Below are 22370 nucleotides of genomic sequence, written 5' to 3'. Positions count from 1 at the left end.
TTTCATGATAAGGATGTCTCCGAGGTCACAGAAGGGGTCACGAGTTTCATCTGGAAGTGCATCGAGGATGTTGTCCCCCAGAAATCGGTCAGTGTCTGCCCAAACCAGGAGCTCTGGATCAACAGTTCCATGTGAACAGCACTTATCACGCCACACAGAGCTGACATTGCCGGTAATCAGCAGGAGCTCAAGAAATGCAGCTACAATCTACGCAATGTCCTCAAGGCAGTGAAATAACAGTACAGGGACAAGATCCAGACACAACTCTCCACCAACAACACATGCAGCTTATGGCAAGGTCTGCACACCATTGCAGACTTCAAAGCTAAGCGCAGTGGTGCTGCCAACACCGTTGCTTCTCTCCCAGATGAGCTAAATCTATTTTACACTCGGTTTGATATCGCCAACACTGAGCCCCCGAAGTAACCTGCACCTTGGTCATCTCTGAGGCTGAAGTTTGCAGGTGTTTCCAAGGAATGGATAGTTGCAAGGCTGACAGAACCGGATGGCATCCTGGGGCGGATACTCAGAGTGTGTGTGGCGCAACTGGCACATGTATTTACAGACATTTTTAATCTCTCCATCTCCCAGTGCGGAATGCACTCCTGCTTCAAAACATCCACCGTTGTCCCCGTACCTAAAAAAAGACCAAGGTAACATGTCTGAATGGTTGGCGTCCTGTCACACTCACTCAATAATAAGCAAATGCTTTGAGAGGCTGGTCAAGGACTACATCTACAGCATGCTACCACCCAAACTGGACCCCCTACAATTCACCTATCAACACAACCAATCAACAGATGACGCAATAGCCTCAGCTCTACACGCCATCCTTACACTTCTGGAGAAGAAGGTTGCTCATGTGAGAATGCTACTCTTGGACTACAGTTCAGCATTCAACACCTTACTTCCCTCCAGGCTTGACAAGAAGCTCAGAGACCTCGGCCTTCACCTTGCCTTATGTAGCTGGATCCTGGACTTACTGTCTAATCGCCAGCGGGGCGTAAGAGTTGGCTCCCTCACCTCTGCCCCTCTGACCCTCTACACAGGTTCCCCTCAGGGCTGTATCCTAAGCCCCCTCCTTCACTCTCTGTATACCCATGACTGTGTTGCCATCCACAGCTCCAATCTGCTAAACTTGCTGACAATACTACATTGATTAGCCTAATCTCAAATAATAATGGGGCAGCCTACAAAGAAGAAGTCATCACCCTGACACAGTGGTGTCAAGAAAACAACCTCTCCCTCAGTGTCACAAAAACAAAGGAGCTGGTTGTGGACTACAGGTGGAATGGAGATGGGCTAACCCCTATTGACATCAATGGATCTGGGGTTGAGAGGATGAACAGCTTTAAGTTCCTCAGCATACACATCACTGAGGATCTCATGTGGTTTGTACATACCGGCTATGTATGGGCCCCCAAATCCTAAGAACTTTCTACAGGAGCACAATTGAGAGCATCCTGACTGGCTGTATCACTGCCTGGTATGGGAACTGTACTTCTCTCAATCACAGGACGCTACAGAGAGTGGTGTGGACAGCCCAGTGCATCTGTAGATGTGAACTTCCCACTGTTCAGGACATTTACAAAGACAGGTGTATAAAAAGGGCCCAAAGGATCATTGGGGACCTGAGTCACCCCACCCACAAACTGTTTCAGCTGCTACCATCCGGGAAACGGTATCATAGCATAAAAGCCAGGACCATCAGGCTCCAGGACAGCTTCTTCCACCAGGTCATCAGACTGATTAATTCACCCTGATATAATTGTATTTCTATGTTATATTGACTGTCCTGTTGTGCATACTATTTATTACAAATTCCTATAAATTGCACATTGCACATTTAGACGGAGACATAACGTGAATATTTTTACTCCTCATGTATATCAGTGGTCCCCAACCACTGGGCCATGGACCAGTACCTGGCCGCAAAGCATGTGCTACCAAGCCGTGAGGAAACAATATGATTTGGTGATATGAAACGATATGAGTCAGCTGCACCTTTCCTCATTCCCTGTCACGCACTGTTGAACTTGAACATAGGGTTGCCAACTGTCCCGTATTAGCCTGAACATCCCGTATTAGCCGGGACATCCCGTATATTGGGCTAAATTGGTTTGTCCCATACGGGACCGCCCTTGTCCCGTATTTCCCCCGCTAAGGTACAGCGTTCCTATGTAACCATTCATTAAGCCGAAATGGCATAAAAGTGCAGAAGCAATTACCATTAATTTATACGGGAAAAATTTTTCAGCGTTCCCAGACCCAAAAAATAACCTACCAAAACATACCAAATAACACATAAAACCTAAAATAACACTATCATATACAAACCCCATTTCCAGGAAAGTTGGGATATTTTCCAAAGTGCAATAAAAACAAAAATCTGTGATATGTTAATTCACGTGAACCTTTATTTAACTGACAAAAGTACAAAGAAAAGGTTTTCAATAGTTTTACTGACCAACTTAATTGTATTTTGTAAACATACACAAATTTAGAATTTGATGGCTGCAACACACTCAACAACAGTTGGGACAGAGGCATGTGTACCATTGTGTTACATCACCTTTCCTTTTAATAACACTTTTTAATCGTTTTGGAACTGAGGATACTAATTGTAGTAGATTTTCAATTGGAAATTTTGTCCATTCTTGCTTGATATAAGACTTCAGCTGACCAACAGTCCGTGGTCTCCGTTGTCTGATTCTCCTCTTTATGATGCGCCATACGTTTTCAATAGGAGATAGATCTGGACTGGCAGCAGGCCAGTCAAGCACACGCACTCTGTGTCTACAAAGCCACGCTGTTGTAGCCCGTGCAGAATGTGGTCTGGCATTGTCCTGCTGAAATAAGCATGGACGTCCCGGGAAGAGACATTGCCTTGATGGCAACATATGTCTCTCTAAAATCCTAATATATGCCTCAGAGTCAATGGTACCTTCACATACATGCAACTCACCCATGCCATGGGCACTGATGCACCCCCATACCATCACAGATGCTGGCTTTTGCACTTTTCGCTGATAACAATCTGGATGGTCGTTTTCATCTTTGGCACGGAGAACTCGATGCCCGTTTTTTCCGAAAACTAGCTGAAATGTGGACTCATCTAACCACAGCACACGGTTCCACATTCTTTCAGTCCATCTGAGATGAGCTTGGGCCCAGAGAACTCGCCGGCGTTTCTGCATAGAGTTGATGTATGGCTTCCTCCTTGCGTAATACAATTTCAAGTTGCATTTCTGGATGCAGCGACGGACTGTGTTGAGTGACAATGGTTTTCCGAAGTACTCCTGAGCCCAGGTGGCTATAATTGTCACAGTAGCATGACTTTTCTGTGCACTTTTCAATCTTATTTTAACTCTGTCCCAACTTTTGTTGAGTGTGTTGCAGCCATCAAATTCTAAATTTGTGTATATTTACAAAATACAATTAAGTTGGTCAGTAAAACTATTGAAAATCTTTTCTTTGTACTTTTGTCAGTTAAATAAAGGTTCACGTGAATTAACATATCACAGATTTTTGTTTTTATTGCAGTTTGGAAAATATCACAACTTTTCTGGAAATGAGGTTTGTAGTAAAAGCAGGAATGATATGATAAATACACAGCCTATATAAAGTAGAAATAATGTATGTACAGTGTAGTTTCACTTAACAGAATAGGGAAGATTAAGCCAAAACCGATTTGTAGAAAAAAAAATCGGCACGTACACGCATGCGCATGTCATGCATGCACACACAGGTACCCACGCAAGGCTTCATGGTCATGGTAGTCTTTCTTGGGGTAAACACAGGTGTCCCGTATTTGACTCTACTTTTCTCCCTTATTTGGGAGTGAGGAAGTTGGCAACCCTACTTGAACATAGCCCCACCCCGTCGGCTGGTCCGCAAGAATATTGTCAATATTAAACTGGTCCGCGGTGCAAAAAAGGTTGGGGACCCCTGATGTATATGAAGGATATAAGTAATAAAGTGAATTTAATTCAACTCCTTTATGCCTTCCTGTCGCCATCTGAAATTCTGCCAAAAGCTTATTTATAGATGGCCCTTAAGCTGTGCCTATCCACACAGTCTTTATTATAGAGAGAGCGAAGTAATGAGTTAAGCACACCTCTTTGAGGTGCACCTACACCGATATTCAGTGAGTAGGAGATGTTAGTACCAATCTGCATTGACTGTAGAAGCCCAATGGCAGGTTTAGAATCCAGATGAGGTGCAGAGGCCCAGATTTTGAACCTTGTTGATTAGTACTGATGGGATGATGGTTGTTGAACACTGAGCTGTAATCAAGAAACAGCAGCCTGATGTAGGTATAACTGTTGTCTAGGTGTTGCAAGGCCAATGAGATTGCATCTGCTGTAGATCTATTGTGGGGGTAGACAAATTGCAGTGGGTCCAGGTCCTTGCTCAGGCAGGAGTTAATTCTGGCCATGACCATCTCTTGAAACACTTCATCACTGTAGATGTGAGTGCTACAGGGCACAGACATTCAGGCAACTCTTGGGCACCAGAATTGCTCCCCTTTGGAAGCAAGTGGGAACGTCCAACTGCAGCAGTGAGAGACTGAAGATGTCCTTGAACATTCTAGCTAGTTGGTCAGCATGGGCTTTTGATGTACACCATCAGAGTCTGTCACCTTGTGAGGGTTCACACTCTTGAAGGTTGTTCTGGCATCGATCTTCAAGACAAAATCACGGGATTACCATTTACTGTGGGAATTCACACAGGCGTAATTTTATTCTCCCTTTTAAAGTGTGCATAAAAGGTATTGAACTCATCGGAGAGTGTCATTAGGTTTCACTTTATGGGAAGTAACAGCATGATAACCCTGCCTGAGCTGTTGTGAATTTGATTGTGGTCCTGACTTCATATGGAATTACCTTATCACTCTTAAGACAGCCATCCGTAGGTTGTACATGAATTTCTTGTAAGGTTCTAGATTGCTGGTCTTGAACACCACAGACCTAGCTCTCAGTAGTCTGTGAATCTCTTGGTTCATTCACAGCTTCTGGTTTGGGTATGTTCTCAAAGGCCCACACTCATCTACATAACTCTTGACAAAGTCGGTAAACAAATTGGCATATTCATTCATATCCAAAGGTGAGTCCCAGAATATAGTCTCGTGCATCAATTTAAAGCAGTCCTGTAAATCCTGCTCTTGCTCCTTTAACCATATCTTTACAGTCCTCATCACTGGTGCTGTGGTGTTCAGTCCCTTTCCATGGGAAAAGAAGTACAGCTGGGTGATCGGACCTGCCAAAGTTCAGGCGTGCTATAGTGCAGTAAGTGTTCTTGATCGTGGTGTAACAGTGATCAAGTGTGCTGGCTCTTCTGATTCCACAGGTGGTATGTTGGTGGTAGTATGTCAAAGATATCTTCAAGCCGGTGTGGCTGCAGTCCTCTGCAATGATTGGGAATGCATCAGGGTGCGCTGTCACGTGACTGCTGATCACGATACTCACCAGTGGTGGAATGTACTCTCTGCACTGCAACCAGGATGACACCAGAGAACTCCCTTGGCAGATGGAATGGACTACACTTGACTGCTTGATGTTCCATTGGGGAATAGAACTGAGACAAAATTGTCACATCTGTACACCGTTATAAGTTAATCATACCACCACCTCTGCCTTTACCTGACAATGCCATCTGACCTTTGCAGTGGAAGGTGGAGGCTTTGCGGGGAGTGCTGTGTCCAGAGTGATTGAGGGTGAGCCATGTCTCTGTGAAGCAGAGTACACAACAGTCCTCAGTCCACTTACCCAGCTGATCATGATCCCACTGCAATTCCAGTTCTTTACTTTGCTACATGTTGAATTTCTGCAAATACTCTTAAAGAACACATCTAATCCCTAGCCATATTAGACTATAATCAATTAAGCCAATGCAAGAAGCCACCTTGTAGAGATTTTACGTTTCACTACTTACACAATACTGAGATGGATCATTTCCCAGAATAGGCAAATCCGTTTGTAATTAGATCATCAGATATCACTACGTAAGCACTGATTTAATGTAAAAAATGGTGAGCTGTGTTGACACTTCACCAGTTCTCAGTTTATTCAGGAAATAATGACTAACATATCTAGCTTTTCCAATCAGGCATATGCATAAGTGAGAGTTAGCTGGTTCATCATCTTGGCACTAACTTCATGTTTCCTCCCACAGTCCAAAGCCATACCGGCTAGGTTAAACGGTCATTGTAAATTGTCCCATGTTTAGGTTAGCGTTCATCGGGGTTGTGGGGTTGCTGGGGCGGCGTATCTCAAAGGGCCAGAAGGTCCTAATCCATTCCATTACACTAAATAAATAATAAATATTTCAGTGTTATTTTCAGATACCAAAAATGTTGATTGAGAACTTATCTGATGGAAAAAAAAGTGAGGTGCAGGATTTATAGTAACAATGATTTGCAAGTTTAGAGGACGGCATCATCCTTTAGAAAGAAATAATTATCAGTAACGCAGGAGAGATATCCACTCTCTCTCTATTGGAACAGTAAGTCAGGGGAGACAGATCACTCTTTGACAATGATTGTTGCAGGATTTTGTTGGTGCCTTCTGCTCATATCACTGAATGATGAAAGGAATGGATGGTAGATACCTCAGTGTGCACACATCTGGTCTTTCCTTCCAAAACATCTGTGCAATCAAAAGCCAGCAAGGCCAGATTGACTATGAGGTGTTGGAAGTGGCAACAACTGTGAGTGGTTGGCAGTAGCACTTAGCTGCCCACGGTTGTCCTTGGATTAAATAGATGTTAAAGGAACAATTTTTGAATCTAATCCTCATTCTCCGATTCTAACTTCAATCTAACAGTTGGCATCTTCTAGGTATTCACTTACCTACAATAGATGCTACATCTACTGAATTTTGATTTCCAGAACATTTATTATCAGCTATACTAGAAAAGCCAGTTTAATGTGGTTGTTGTTAATTGTTATTTACACTCTAAGACCACTTTATTAGGTACCTCCTATTTCTAATGAAATGTCCACTGAGTGTGCAGCATATTCATAGTCTTCTGCTATGCCCATCTACTTCAACGTTCAACATGTTGTGTGTTCAGAGATGCTCTTCTGCACACTACTGTTGTAACATGTGGTTATTTGAGTTATTGTCACCTTCTTGTGATCTTAAACAAATCAGGTCATTCTCCTCTGACCTCTTGCATTAACAAGGTATTTTTGCCCATAGAACTGCCACTTACTGGATGGTTTTTGTTTTTCTCACCATTCTCTGTGAACTCTAGAGATTGTTGTGCATGAAAATCCCAGGAGATCAGCAGTTCTGTGATACTCAAACCACCCTGTCTGGCACCAACAGTCATTGCATGGTCCAAGCCAAATAGATCACAGTTTTTCCCCATTCTGAAGTTTGGTCAGAACAACAACCGAATCTCTTGACCAGATCTGCATGTTTTTATGCATTGAGTTGCTGCCACGTGATTGGCTGATTAGATATTAATGAGCATGTGTACACAATAAAGTGGCCCCTGAGTGTAAGATGGCAAGGACAAGGCAAAGGTATCTTATGACTCTGGAAGATTTTATATTGACTATTGGAAATTTAAATGGATGCTAAGCTACTTTAAAACAACACCCTCAAGAGCGGGGTTATGCAAGTTGGGATCTATTGCTCCAGAGAGCAATGAAGCATGATAGACCCTTAGCAGTCACAAAGACTATTTCCAATCTTCAGCTCTCTCAATTCCTCCTGCCTCAACACTCAAATATCTCTTGGATCTCCTCTCCTGATCATCTTTGCCATTCCATTGACATCCCCCATCTTGCCTCAGGATCTGAGGGCTAGTCCTGAGGATCAGTATGTAGATTCATGGTAGACATCCACAGTCTGTCAATCTAATGTAAACCTGGAGTAAAAAAAAAACATACAAACTGCTGGAGGAACTCATCTGTAGGGGAGATGACTTGTCAATGGTTTGAGTCAGGACCCTACATCAGAGTGGAGATTGGGGAGGTAAGAGAGGAGATTTAGAGTCTGGAGCTGTTATAGAGAGGAGAGGGGGCGTGGTAAGACAAGGGCCATTTGGTGGTTGGTGGACTGAGGAGGAGTGAAAGATAGTGGGTGGAAGGACCCAGGTGAGGGAGAGGAGGAGTGGAGTTGGGAGACAGAGGCAGGTTGGTGATTGGTGGATGCAGGCAAGGAAAATAATAGAAACAGATAGAGTCAGTAAAGAGAGGGTAGGGTGGAGAAGAAACTTGTGGGTGAAAAACAGGGAAATAAAGGCTGCAATCTAATAAATTAGGAAGAAAACATTAGAGAAGAGCCAATGGAAGCAGATGGGGAAGGGAGTTGTGTGGGTAGTAGGTGGACTGAACAAGGGTGAGGAGGATTAAAATGAGTGGTAAGGAGCTGGAGCAGTAGCGAGGGAAGGGGAGAAATGGGGAGGCACTTAAAATAGATAGGAAGAGAAAGAGGGGACACAGGAGATAAGGGTTATCTAGCATTGGAAAATACAATGTTCTATTTAATTCAATTTTAGTCTGACCTAGTTTTGTTCGTGCCTTGGGTTTACAAGTTTCCTGAAGCTAGTTGATATATTGGCAAACAAAGTGCTGTGCAGTTTCCATCCTGTTAATGCATTCTCTGCCACCAAATATTACTTGTTCACCTACACCATATCTAATAAATTATCAGTCATTTTCTAGCTTGGGTCGTATTTTGATGGGTAAATAAATATTCATTCTCTATGCAGGGAAGTTGAAGGTTGTGATGATGTGATACAATGTAGTAAGCAGGTGTACAGATTCAAAGTTTCTATTTTAACCCCTGGGTGTTACTGTTATTTACTTATAAATTGGGACATAAGAATTCAGAGCACGAGATGTTACTTAAATGGCAGTACCTGAGTGGATTAACTCACATAAAAGTCAGTCATGTTTATTGTCACATCCACAAGTGTATGTATGCACAGGGTCAAAAAAAACTTACTTGCAGCAGCATGACAGGCACACAGCTTGATAAAAGCAGCAATTACAAGAAAAACACAAATTAAACATACATTCAGTGGCCAAGTAGTTAGGTACATCTGTGCACCTGCTCATTAATGCAAATATTGAATCAGCCAATCATGTGGCAGCATCTCAATGCATAAAAGTGTGAGATATGGTCCATCAGACTAAACATTGGAATGGGCCAGAGATGTGATTAAGTGATTTTGACCATGGAATAATTTTTGGTGCTAGATGGGGTGGTTCGAGCATCTCAGAAACTGCTGGTCTTCTGGGATTTTCATGCACAACAGCTTCTAGAGTTTACAGAGAATGGTGCAAACAAAAACATCCAGTCATGGCAGTTCTGTGGGCAAAAACACCTGATTAATGAGAGAGGTCAGAGGAGAATGGCCAGACTGCTCAAGCTGACAGGAAGGCAACAATAAGTCAGATAACCAAATGTTACAACAGTGGTGTGCAGAACAGCATCTTTGAATGCACAACACGTTGTACCTCGAAGTGGATGGGCTACAGCAGCAGAAAATCATGAACATATACTCAGTGGCCTCTCTATTAAGTACAGAAGGTACCTATTAAAGTGACCGCTGAATGATTAGGCAGCATTTACAAGAAAAACACAAATTAAACAAAACTTTTACACAAGTTTATTACATTCCCATTAGATTAAAATTTCTTGTAACCAAACACATATCGAAGTATGTTAGTGTTCTGTTGTAATGGTCTGAGCAGTTAGTGTAAATATTCCCTGTCACAGGCCTGTGCCTGGAGCTGTAATAAATATAGGTGAAAGTGAAATCAGCAATATTATCCCTCAGTGTGTTTATCCTGGAATTATCCACGACTCAAAAGTTCAGCCATTATTTCTCACTGTGGCTTTCACCCTAAGGCAACACTGCCTGTACGTCGACAAAGGGCAAAATTCAGCAATAGATGGTGGAAACAGATCAGATAGGAAATGCACAGTAACAAATTCCAAGTGACTTACATGAAGCCATTTTGCTATTAGTTTTCGGGGCAGCTGATGGATAACAGATCACTGAATCAAAGTATGACTCAGCATGGAATAAACCCACTCAGAACTATAAACAGAACATGCCAGATAAACGCTGCAAGTCAGGCAGCATCTGTGGAAAGAGAAACAGTCAATGCCTTGAGTTATGCAACAAGGCTCTTGACAATATATGTCAGGCATGTCTAAGATGTCAAGGAGTGTGTGTCCTGATGAAGGGTCTCAGTCTGAAATGTTGACTGTTTATTTCTTTCCATGGATGCTGCCTGACCTGCTGAGATCCCCCAGCATTTTGTTTGTGTTACTCTGGATTTCCAGCTTCTGCAGAATCTCTTTTGTTAAAGGTATATAGGATGCAAGGGAAAGGGGCAATTTGAACCCAAAACTGGATCATTGGCAAAAACAAAGGTCAAAATGGATATCTGATTTGTGATTGAAAGCCAGTTATCAACGGGGTTCCACAATGCTGAGCACTTGTTTTTTTGTTGTATATCTTAATGATTTAGATTTAAATGCAGTTAAAATATAAATGAAGGTGCCGACAGATAACATTAAAAAATTGACTTTGTGCTTGACAAGAGAGGAGGAAAAACTTCCCAATGAGGATATCGAGGAGGTCATTTGGGTCGAGAAGTGGCAAATGCAATTTTATTTAGAAAAGTTTCAGGTAATGAAGTATGATAATGGAAGGGAACATACAATTATTGAGAGGATATTGTGCAGTGTAAATGAAGAAAGAGACCTTGAAGCAGATATCCACAGATTTCTTCTGAGAGCTAATAGGCATATGGAATGCTTTTCTTTAATAGCTAATGCTTAGAGGTTATGCCTGAAATATAAATAGCACTAGTTAGACTTCAGCATAGGTTCTGTATAAATTTCTGATCACATTACTGGAAAGATGTGTTTGTACTGGAGGTGGGGAGGCGCAAAACAAATTTATGATGTTGTTGTCAGGACTGGAACTTTGTTATTTATAATGAAAGACTGGGCAGAATGAGAGTGTTTTCTGTTGAACCTAGGAGGCTGAGAGGAGACATAGTGAATCTATGGAATTCGTTGCCACCGATGGCTGTGGAGGCCAAGTCATGGGTATATTTAAAGCGGAGGTTGAATGGCATCAAGGATTGCAGGGAGAAGGCAGGAGAATAGACTTGAGAGGGGTAAGAAATTAGCCACGAAGGAAAGGCAGAGCAGACTTGATGGACCGAGTAGCCTAAGTATGCTCCTGTAGCCTTTGGTTTTAAATGTATAATCTTATGCGGGACTTACATGAGTATTTTCACTTAGAATATAATAATGGAAATCAGCCTGAAAAGATGTTAAAGGTAAAACCCTTCATCATTTTAAAAAGTGCCAGAATGTGCACTTGAAGACCTGTCATTGACCAAGTACAGGAAGGTGGGATTAATCTGCATGCCTACTTTTCATCCAGACACAACGAATCAGAATTAGATTTATTAACACTGTCTTAATGACGTGAAATTTATTTCACTGCTGCAGTAAAATGCAAAGACTATAAAGGAGTATAAATCACAAGATAAATAGTGGAGCTAAAATGAAGGAATAATTAGGTCGTGGATTTGTAAATTGGTAAAAAGGGTGATTATTGTCACATTTACCGAGGTACAATGAAAACTTGTCTTGTGCATACAGATCAATTCAGTACAGCAATGCATTGAGGTAAAACAATAATGGAATGCAGAATAAAGTGTTACAATACAGGGAAAGTGCAATGCAGGCAAACTGTAAGGTGCAAGGTCACAGTCAGGTAGATTGTGGGGTCAGGAGTTCATCTTATCCTGGTAGGGAACCATTCAATAGTTTTTTAGCAGCACGATAGAAGTGTTCTTGATGTTGGTGGTACATGCTATCAGGTCTTTATATCTTCTGCCCTATGGGAGGGGAAGAAGATGGGTAGGATCTTTGATCCTGCTGGCTGCTGTACCGAGGCAGCGAGATGTGTAGACAGAGTGTGATGTAACTCTGTGTGTGTGTGTGTGTGTGTGTGTGTGTGTGTGTGTGTGTGTGTGTGTTTGTGTGTGTGTGCGTGTGTGTGTGTGTGTGTGTGTGTGTGTGTGTGTGTGTGTGTGCGTGTGTGTTTTTTTTGGAGGGAGAAAGGTATGGCACCAACCAAGACCAATAAAATTTCAATGTTCATTTACAGTCTGTCGAATACCCAAAAGTAAAATTAAACATATTAGTTTAATTTTGTTAATCCTGTTAACATTAATACTGTTATTGTTAATTTGCTGCTTTAACCTACCCAATTCCCCATGGCTGTTAGAGTAACACTAAAGGCCTTGACAGATAACCTAGAGACATGACCTCAAGTCCCAGGTGGGAAATTTAAATGAATATAATTAAATAATTCAGAAACTATCAGTAATAGTAGCAATAAGACTGCTTTGGAAATCTAAAGGTTTTGTGAAAATAAAATAAATTCTACCTGATCTAGTCATATTGCATAAATACCATCTTGAGCTGGATTAGACTAAGCAACCCTCATTATAGCCTCCAGGATGCATTCTTCAATCTGTAAAAGAGAAACTAAAGTTGAATTTGTAAGAGTGGCGGAGGAAGATATCACCCTGCCAGCAATCATCCTCCTGCTTGGATAGCAAACTTACTATGTGTGGATAATCTAAACAAGCTTTTGATTTGTTTGGATCTATGTGATCTGAACACTACATTGAAGAGAATCCTTTATCTGAGGAAGACATTTTAAGATATTCTGTCATATACTATATGCACAGAACACTATCCTTATTGTGTTACTTGGAATTCAAGCTGCAATTAGAAATGGAATTAAATTGCATTGGTTTATTATTACCACATGGACCAACTGAAAAAATTGGCTGAAAAATAGCAGATGGAATTTAATGTGGCCAAGTGTCAGGCATTGCACTTTGGGAGGACAAGACCAGGGTAGAACGTGCACAGTGAACAGCGGGACACTGAGGAGTGTGGTAGAACAGAAGGACCTGGGGATACAGATACCTTGAAAATTGAATCACAGGTAGATAGGGGCGTAAAGGGGTTTTGGCACATTGGCCTTCATTAATCAAAGTATTGAGAAGAAAAACTAGGATATTATGCTGAAGTTGTATAAGACATTGGTGGGGCCTAATGTGGAGTATTGTGTATAGTTCTGATCATCAATAAGATTAAAAGAGTGCAGAGAAAAATTACCAGGATATTGCCAGGACTTAAGGACTTGAGTTATAAGACTTTATTCCCTGGAGTTTGGGAGAATGAGGGGCAATTTGATAGAGGTATACAAAATTACGAGAGGTATAGATGGGAAGATTTTTCCACTAGGCTCGATGAGACTAGAACTGGAGATCTAGTTTGAAGATGAAAGGTGAAATATTTAAGGGGAACCTGAGGGAAAACTTCTTCACTCAGAGGTGGTGCTAGTGTGGAACGAGCTGCCAGCAGAAGTGGTGGATGCAGGTACGATTGCAACTTTTAAGAGAAGCACACATGAAATTGTGGAAGACTTCAGCAGGTCAGGCAGCATCAATGGAGAGGTTTTGGGCTGAAACCCTTCATCAGAACATCTAAGCGGTTTGAGTAAGCATATAGATATGATGGGTATGTAGAGCTGCTATGGTCCAGGTATACAACAGGAATTCTGCAGATGCTGGAAATTCAAGCAACACACATCATAGTTGCTGGTGAACGCAGCAGGCCAGGCAGCATCTATAGGAAGAGGTACAGTCGACGTTTCAGGCCGAGACCCTTCATCAGGACTAACTGAAGGAAGAGTGAGTAAGGGATTTGAAAGCTGGAAGGGGAGGGGGAGATGCAAAATGATAGGAGAAGACAGGAGGGGGAGGGATAGAGCCGAGAGCTGGACAGGTGATAGGCAAAAGGGGATACGAGAGGATCATGGGACAGGAGGTCCGGGAAGAAAGACGGGGGGGGGGGGTGACCCAGAGGATGGGCAAGAGGTATATTCAGAGGGACAGAGGGAGAAAAAGGAGAGTGAGAGAAAGAATGTGTGCATAAAAATGAGTAACAGATGGGGTATGAGGGGGAGGTGGGGCCTAGCGGAAGTTAGAGAAGTCAATGTTCATGCCATCAGGTTGGAGGCTACCCAGACGGAATATAAGGTGTTGTTCCTCCAACCTGAGCGTGGCTTCATCTTTACAGTAGAGGAGGCCGTGGATAGACATGTCAGAATGGGAATGGGATGTGGAATTAAAATGTGTGGCCACTGGGAGATCCTGCTTTCTCTGGCGGACAGAGCGTAGATGTTCAGCAAAGCGGTCTCCCAGTCTGCGTCGGGTCTCACCAATATATAAAAGGCCACATCGGGAGCACCGGACGCAGTATATCACCCCAGTCGACTCACAGGTGAAGTGATGCCTCACCTGGAAGGACTGTTTGGGGCCCTGAATGGTGGTAAGGGAGGAAGTGTAAGGGCATGAGTAGCACTTGTTCCGCTTACACGGATAAGTGCCAGGAGGGAGATCAGTGGGGAGGGATGGGGGGGAACGAATGGACAAGGGAGTTGTGTAGGGAGCGATCCCTGCGGAATGCAGAGAGAGGGGGGGAGGGAAAGATGTGCTTAGTGGTGGGATTCCGTTGGAGGTGGCGGAAGTTACGGAGAATAATATGTTGGACCCGAAGGCTGGTGGGGTGGTAGGTGAGGACCAGGGGAACCCTATTCCTAGTGGGGTGGTGGGAGGATGGAGTGAGAGCAGATGTACGTGAAATGGGGGAGATGTGTTTAAGAGCAGAGTTGATAGTGGAGGAAGGGAAGCCCCTTTCTTTAAAAAATGAAGACATCTCCCTCGTCCTAGAATGAAAAGCCTCATCCTGAGAGCAGATGCGGCGGAGACGGAGGAATTGCGAGAAGGGGATGGCGTTTTTGCAAGAGACAGGGTGAGAAGAGGAATAGTCCAGATAGCTGTGAGAGTCAGTAGGCTTATAGTAGACATCAGTGGATAAGCTGTCTCCAGAGACAGAGACAGAAAGATCTAGAAAGGGGAGGGAGGTGTCGGAAATGGACCAGGTAAACTTGAGGGCAGGGTAAAAGTTGGAGGCAAAGTTAATAAAGTCAACGAGTTCTGCATGCGTGCAGGAAGCAGCGCCAATGCAGTCGTCGATGTAGCGAAGGAAAAGTGGGGGACAGATACCAGAATGGGCACGGAACATAGATTGTTCCAGAAACCCAACAAAAAGGCAGGCATAGCTAGGACCCATACGGGTGCCCATAGCTACACCTTTAGTTTGGAGGAAATGGGAGGAGCAAAAGGAGAAATTATTAAGAGTAAGGGCTAATTCCGCTAGACGGAGCAGAGTGGTGGTAGAGGGGAACTGATTAGGTCTGGAATCCAAAAAGAAGCGTAGAGCTTTGAGACCTTCCTGATGGGGGATGGAAGTATATAAGGACTGGACATCCATGGTGAAAATAAAGCGGTGGGGGCCAGGGAACTTAAAATCATCGAAAAGTTTAAGAGCGTGAGAAGTGTCACGAACATAGGTCGGAAGGGATTGAACAAGGGGTGATAAAACAGTGTCGAGGTATGCAGAAACGAGTTCGGTGGGGCAGGAGCAAGCTGAGACAATAGGTCGGCCAGGACAGGCAGGTTTGTGGATCTTGGGTAGGAGGTAGAAACGGGAAGTGCGGGGTGTGGGAACTATAAGGTTGGTAGCAGTGGATGGGAGATCCCCTGAGCGGATGAAGTCGTTGATAGTGTGGGAGACAATGGCCTGGTGCTCCTTAGTGGGGTCACGATCGAGGGGTAAATAAGAGGAGGTATCCGCGAGTTGTCGCTGTGCCTCGGCAAGGTAGAGGTCAGTACGCCAGACTACAACAGCACCCCCTTTATCAGCAGGTTTAATAATAATGTTAGGATTAGTGCGGAGGGAGTGGAGAGCAGAGCGTTCCGAAGGAGTGAGGTTGGAATGGGGACAAGGTGCGGTGAAGTCGAGACGGTTGATGTCCCGTCGGCAGTTGGCAATAAAGAGATCCAGAGCAGGCAGAAGACCAGAGCGGGGTGTCCATGAAGAAGAGGAGGGTTGAAGACGAGAGAAGGGGTCATCGGTGGGGGTGGAAGAGTCCTTGCCGAAGAAGTAGGCTCGGAGACGGAGACGGCGGAAGAAAAGTTCCGCATCATGGCGAACACGGAACTCGCTGAGGTGTGGGCGAAGGGGGACAAACGTGAGACCCTTACTGAGAACAGAGTGTTCTGCCTCCGACAGTTGAAGGTCGGAGGGGATGGTAAAGACCCGGCACGGAAAAGAGAGCTGGGATCAGAAGGGGGAGGGGGGAGGCTGGGGGCAGAAGAGCCTGTATCTGGACTGTAATGATCTATGACTCTATGATGTTGAGGAGCTGCAAGTTGAATAGATTACAACAAATGTTCTGGGTTCTGTCAAGGTTTTCTGAAGGAACTGGTGACATATCAACCAAGTTTTTGAATATAATTACAACTCTGGCTACCATGCAATAAAAGCAGAAAATCTACCTGGTTTTCTTGTCTACAAGATCAATCCAACTCAGCCATTTGAGAATAAAGGATTGCAAGGACTTCCTGGAGAAACATTGGGGTCTCCCTTTCACCCTCCACCCCGAGCTACCTGCCAGCCTAGTCATCATATGGGAGCCCAAGCATGGGAGGATGACCCTGGGTGCCCTCCCAAGACTATGGTCAACACGCTCCCAGAAGACAGCAGCACGGCTACTGGAGATGAACTGAACACACTGATGAGGGAGAGGGAGAAGTGGAGAGTCCATCATTGTACCCGACGCCGGCCCCCTAGGCCTGAGTCAACGTAGTAGTAGTAGTTCCACCATTCCGAGATATTTATCTGGTACTCTGCACTTCCAAGACCCTTAGCATTGACAAGATTCCTCCCATCCATCCTTGAATCTCTTTGAACCACTACCATCAGCCAGGAGGTACCGTAGCATTAGGACAAGAACTATTAGGGTAGGAAGCAGCTTCTTCCCCCAGGCCATGAAACTACTGAACTCCCTGCCACCACTCAGGTCTCATCACAAATGGAACACCAGTAGTTTATTTTTTAACGTGTGTGGTAAATGCACCTTATTATTTGCTAATTTATTTGTAGTAATATTACTTTGTGTTGTGTGTGAGTTATATGCATTGTGTTGTGCACCTTGAACTTGAAATGATGCTAGGGTCATTTCATATTTTTTGCATATTCTAGGGATATAAGCTTGAATATAGAGAACATAACTTCAAGGTGTGCAGATGAACTAAAATTCAAAATGTAGTAAACCATGAGGAGAGGGTTAACAACTTCAGAAAAATGTAGACAGCAATTTGAAATAGACAGATGCATGCAAAATTTAATGTGCAGAAGTGTAACAGCTCAAGATGAAAGAAACAATGCAACTTAAAGGAAGCAGTACAATAATTGAAGAGAGTACAGGGATAGAGTGGCCCAGCAGCATTCGCATATTGCTGGGAAGTTTTTGAATGTGGCAGGACAAATTAAGCAATAGTAAAAGTTAGCAGGATTCTATGCTTTATAAATTAAGTATCACAACAAGAAAGTCATGCTAAACCTTTATTTAAAATGCTGTTGGATCTCAACTACAATATTATAATCAATTCTGGAAATCAGAGAGATATCAAAACCTTAAAAGTGGTAGAAAGGACACTTATTAGAATGGAAACAAGAATGAGCAAATGATCAAGGATGAACTTGATTCACCATATACATTTACATGTATATGGAATTTGCTGTGGTGTGCTGGTGCAATGTGCCAATAACAGCATTCATGCAACAAAAAAACATGCCAGGACATCTGGGTAACTGGACTGTTCTCTGTGCAGGAAAGGCTAACAGGGTATTTGATGGAACAGAAGTATTTGAATTCATTAAAGTAATAAAGGGAAACAATTTCTTATGTCAGTGGACATGGGTAATGGGAGGGATAGAGGAAAGTGGCAAACAACTGACTGAAGGAAGGAAATTGCAATAATGATAGAAATATATCGCCTGAAAGGGTAGTGGATCAGATTCAGAATGAGACTGTGAAAGAGAATGGATAAATAATTAAAGGGAAAATCTTAAATGAGCTACAAGAACAAGTATTGGATTAGGACTAATTGCATTATTCCTTCAAAGAGCTGCTGCATACATAATGGTTCAAATGATTGTTTTCTGTACTCTACTATTTTCTGATTCATTGTTAGAGATTATTAGGACAAATGTCTTTCCTGTTAACTTTGGGTGCAAAGTTTTTTCAAGAATTCATAAAGGAAAATGCTGCAATGCCTAAAATGCAAATTTGCACCTGCAGTAATTCCTCTTTTTCTCTTGGCCACATAATATTTATAATTCCTTCCTGGTTTCTGATCTCTAAACTTCAAAAGGAAATTTCAAGTCTTTTCATTTGTATTGATTTGAATTTCCTCAAGCCTTCAAAATACAGAAAAAGCATTGAAATATTATAAAAATTATAGTCATGAAAAGGAACTGATCAGAAATCCGTTAAGAGATTTAGTTGTCTCTCCCCGATTAGGACTTTTCAGTATAATTGTGAAGCTTTTTTTGAAATCCACATACTCATAAAGACAACAGAGGCCTAGCAGCAGAAGGTCCTCATGATTAACAATTTCTAATTTACATTTTTATTTAATTTATTAAGTTTTTTAATCATCTGCATATCATGAACAACCATTCCCTAACCAAGAGAGCCAGAGGGCATTTCCCACTGATGTCTCTAGATAGCCATTAGAAGATGCATAATAGCAACATGGGTTAATTCTTCCGTTTATATTTTTCTTTCCATGATGGTATTAGCTTGCTTCTACCCGCCATTTATTGCACCTTCAATTCCTTGGCCACTATTGCTTTCAAAGAGATAAAGAGGTTATTCAAATCCCTAAAGTACTCCTGCAGGACTCATGGGAGATCAAAATACTTACATCCTGAGGAGAGACTGAAAAATAAGGGTGGTTATTGTTGAAAGGAAGGTTGGTGCCTAAGGAAGACATTATAGAAATGTTTGAGGAATTAATTGGTAAGAGGAAAGATAAATCTCAAATCCAGCTGTTGTAGTAAGAAAGAGGTACTTAAGAAACAAGAGAAAATAGGAGCAGGAAAAGCCATTCTCCATCTTGACACCTGTCCCTTGATGCATATTGTGCCTAGAATGTCCTGCTGAAGGGTCTCAGTCTGAAACATCAACTGTTTATTCCTTTCCATAGATGCAGCCTGACCCGCTGAGATCCCCCAGCATTTTGTATGTGTTACTCTAGAAATGTTTCTCTTTCTTAAATCTATTTAGCGACATGCCCTCCATTGTAGTGAGGTTCCTAAGTTCAGCTCCCTCTGAATAAAGAAATTCCTCCTCATCTCAATTCTAAACCACCTGCACTGTAACACAAGACTGTGGCTCCCTGTCCCCTCTGTCCAGTGCTAGCAGATTTTGTAAGTTTCAATTAAATCCCAAATCATTCTTCTAGTGAAACTCCAGTCTAACCCAGCCTCTAAGAGTGACAGAAACGATGCTGAGATAGAGAAAATAGCAGTAGGGATTGTTTTTGAACAGAAAGGTTTCATCAGTTTCCACTCTGGTCACAACCAACAAACCCTTTATCAGCAATTCTTCATGTGGTTGGCAATATTGGCATAGGTTATGTCATGAATACAAAGACAGAATACACTTTATTAGGTACAATTGTACACCTGCTCATTATTGCAAATATTGAATCAATCAATCAATCATGTGGCAGCAACTTAATGTATAAAAACATGAGAAATTATCAAGAGGTTCAGATATTGTTCAGACCAAACTTGGGAGTGCAGAAGAGATGTGATCTAAGTGATTTTGACCACGGAATAATTGTTGGTGCCAGACAGGTTGATTTGAGTATCTTGGAAACTGCTAATCTCCTGGGGTTTTCACGCACAACGGTCACTAGAGATTACAGGCAATGGCGCGACAAACAAAAAAAAATCCAGTGAATGGCAGTTTTGTGGGTGAAAATTCCTTGTTAATGAGTGAGGTCAGGGGAGAATGGCCAGAGTGATTCAAACTGACAGGAAGGTGACTAACTCAAATAGCCAGGTGTTGCAACAGTGATGTACACACAACATATAAAAACTTGAAGTGGATGGGCTGCAGCAGGAGAAGACCACAAATATACACTTAGTGGCCACTTTGTTAAGTAGAGGACGTACCGAGGAACGTGGCCAAGGTGTAGAGATACTAATTAATGAAGAGTCAATTTTACAGAACTGATCAGCGTGTGAGATAATAATATCTGCAACCTTTCAAGAAATAGCGAGAAGTGGTGATCTGAAAATTCTGTTATTGATTGATAAATTGGAAATTGGTAAATACCCTTACTCAGCTCTGCCTTCAGATGTTGATGTATGAATCAGATCATCAGCATATACTGCCCTTTGCTGAGAGTGATTGTACAGAAATATATTCAAGGACAATAACAAATTCCCAAGGAGTCTAATGCATCTATCAAAAAGCTATCAGACATCTGTGTATAATTTAAGGATATAAAATAATTTTTATTGGAATTCTTATAGCAGCCATTAAACTTATGTTGTGAGATGTTTTTATGAGATGTTAAATCATGATTGCAAAGCTGGAATGTGTGAGATTAAAGATTAGCATTTTTGTCGCATGTACATTGAAACATCAGAACATACAATAACGTGCATTGTGTGTGTGTTAATGACCAACACAATCTGAGGATGTGCTGGGGATATCCTACAAGTGTCACCATGCTTCTTGTGCCAACGTAGCATGCCCACAATTTACTAACCCTAACCCATACAACTTTGGAGTGTGGGAGGAAACCAGAGCCCCCGGGGGAAACCTGCTCTGTTTTGTGACTCCAAAACTTAAAAACTAAATGCAAGAAAAAGATGGGAGCCGAACAGAATAGGTCTTAGTTTTGATTTTACTTGAAACAAGGTGTGCACATATCACGTGATGGCGTGATGACGTATGCTATTTATGTAACTATAAAGATAACCTGTAATTAATTACGTAAACAATAAAGAATGCTTAAGTCAAACAACATATTTACAATATTACTCAAACATTACTGAAATATTAAATACACCTCCTCCTTGGTTAGCTTTAAACTCCAACTCAATATAGAATACATCTCAACTTATATACACAGTATACTATATAATACAACTGCTATATCGACATCCACAACATAGTAAATCTTAAATTGTCTCATTCAGGCCTAAAGATTTAATTGCTATGGAGGCTCTCTTACTCTTGTGGGAAAATGTCTTTCCTGATGAGCGGATCACTTTGTTTGGCAGGTGAGACTTGTAGCTGTGCAATAATCTCCGGTATTCGGGCCTCCTCCAAGTTGGTTGTAGGAGTTGACTCTAAAACTGCAGGAAGTGGTTCTGACAGCTCTGAATACCATTTTTCTCCATTTCTTCGCTTTTCTCTCTAGATCTACTGTACTTCAATCCTTGCTTCTCTCCTGGTCCCAGCTTCTTTCTCTCTATTAAACCCGCTCTCAATCTTTTTCTTTCTCACCTTCCTTCTTTCATGCCTTTCTCCTTCTCACTCATGTTCTTTCTTTCTGTTTCTTTTCTCCTTTTCAACTTGTCTTTCTTTTTCTCACCTTTTTCTTCTACTGGTTTCTTGCGAATGTCTCTGAATAGGCTAATTTCTTGAGAAATTAGGTTTCGTTTATCCTCTTCCATTTCCATAGCACTTTTTTTATGTCATTCTCCTCTTTCTTTTCCTTTTTCTTTCTCGGATGTGCATCTTGATGTTGGAAAGGTGCATTTGGCTCAATGGAGTATTCTCTTAATAATCCTTCTAATGCTCTCTTTACAACATCATCTGACGAATCCTCTGTTTTCATATCTTCATCGACTCCTTTCTTTTCTACTTTTATGAGGAGCTTTTTGTCTTCCACTTGAAGTTCATGCAATAACCTTAATGCATGCAAAGTACATTCTCATTCTTTATACTAAAGCCAAATGCCTGCAACTTTCCTGAAGCTCTTTGAACTCTCTTCCAGCTTAAAACTAAGGCAAATTTCACAAGTAACTAGCTGATTAACATATCAGAAGCTTTCTCAGATACATTGTCTACAACAACTGTTGTAGTCGGATGACTGCTTTCATCACTTTCATGATCCCTTTGAGCAACAAGTTCTTTCCTTGGTCCATAATGCTTTCCAACCAGAAGCACAAGGGTTGGCACTAACATCTGTTTGCCTTCTGTTGGGCAACGGTTCTCATGGTTTACAGCACAAAGACAGCTGTGGCATCATCCAGTACCTTTCTTAATTTGCTTTCAGTTGATTCGATTACAGGAGATGTGGCATGCAAATAGTGGATGGATCTCCAATCATGCTGTAGTTGTATCGGCCAATCATGATC

General features: G+C 42.1%; 1 protein-coding gene across 1 annotated transcript in view; it reads right to left on the bottom strand.

Moving 5' to 3' along the window:
• plekhb1 (pleckstrin homology domain containing B1) overlaps positions 1–21683 on the bottom strand; it is a 186903-nt gene extending 165220 nt beyond the window's left edge. Inside the window, exon 1 of the mRNA XM_063054912.1 lies at positions 21602–21683. Coding sequence (XP_062910982.1) covers positions 21602–21683 — 82 coding nt within the window. The remainder of the gene's footprint in view (positions 1–21601) is intronic.
• Positions 21684–22370: the final 687 nt, after the last annotated feature.

The sequence above is a fragment of the Mobula hypostoma genome, chromosome 7 (genome assembly GCF_963921235.1).
Source record: "Mobula hypostoma chromosome 7, sMobHyp1.1, whole genome shotgun sequence".
In the NCBI taxonomy this organism is placed as follows: domain Eukaryota; kingdom Metazoa; phylum Chordata; class Chondrichthyes; order Myliobatiformes; family Myliobatidae; genus Mobula; species Mobula hypostoma.
The sequence above is the reverse complement of the archived record's forward strand: the minus strand, read 5'-3'. Positions and strand labels throughout refer to the sequence as shown.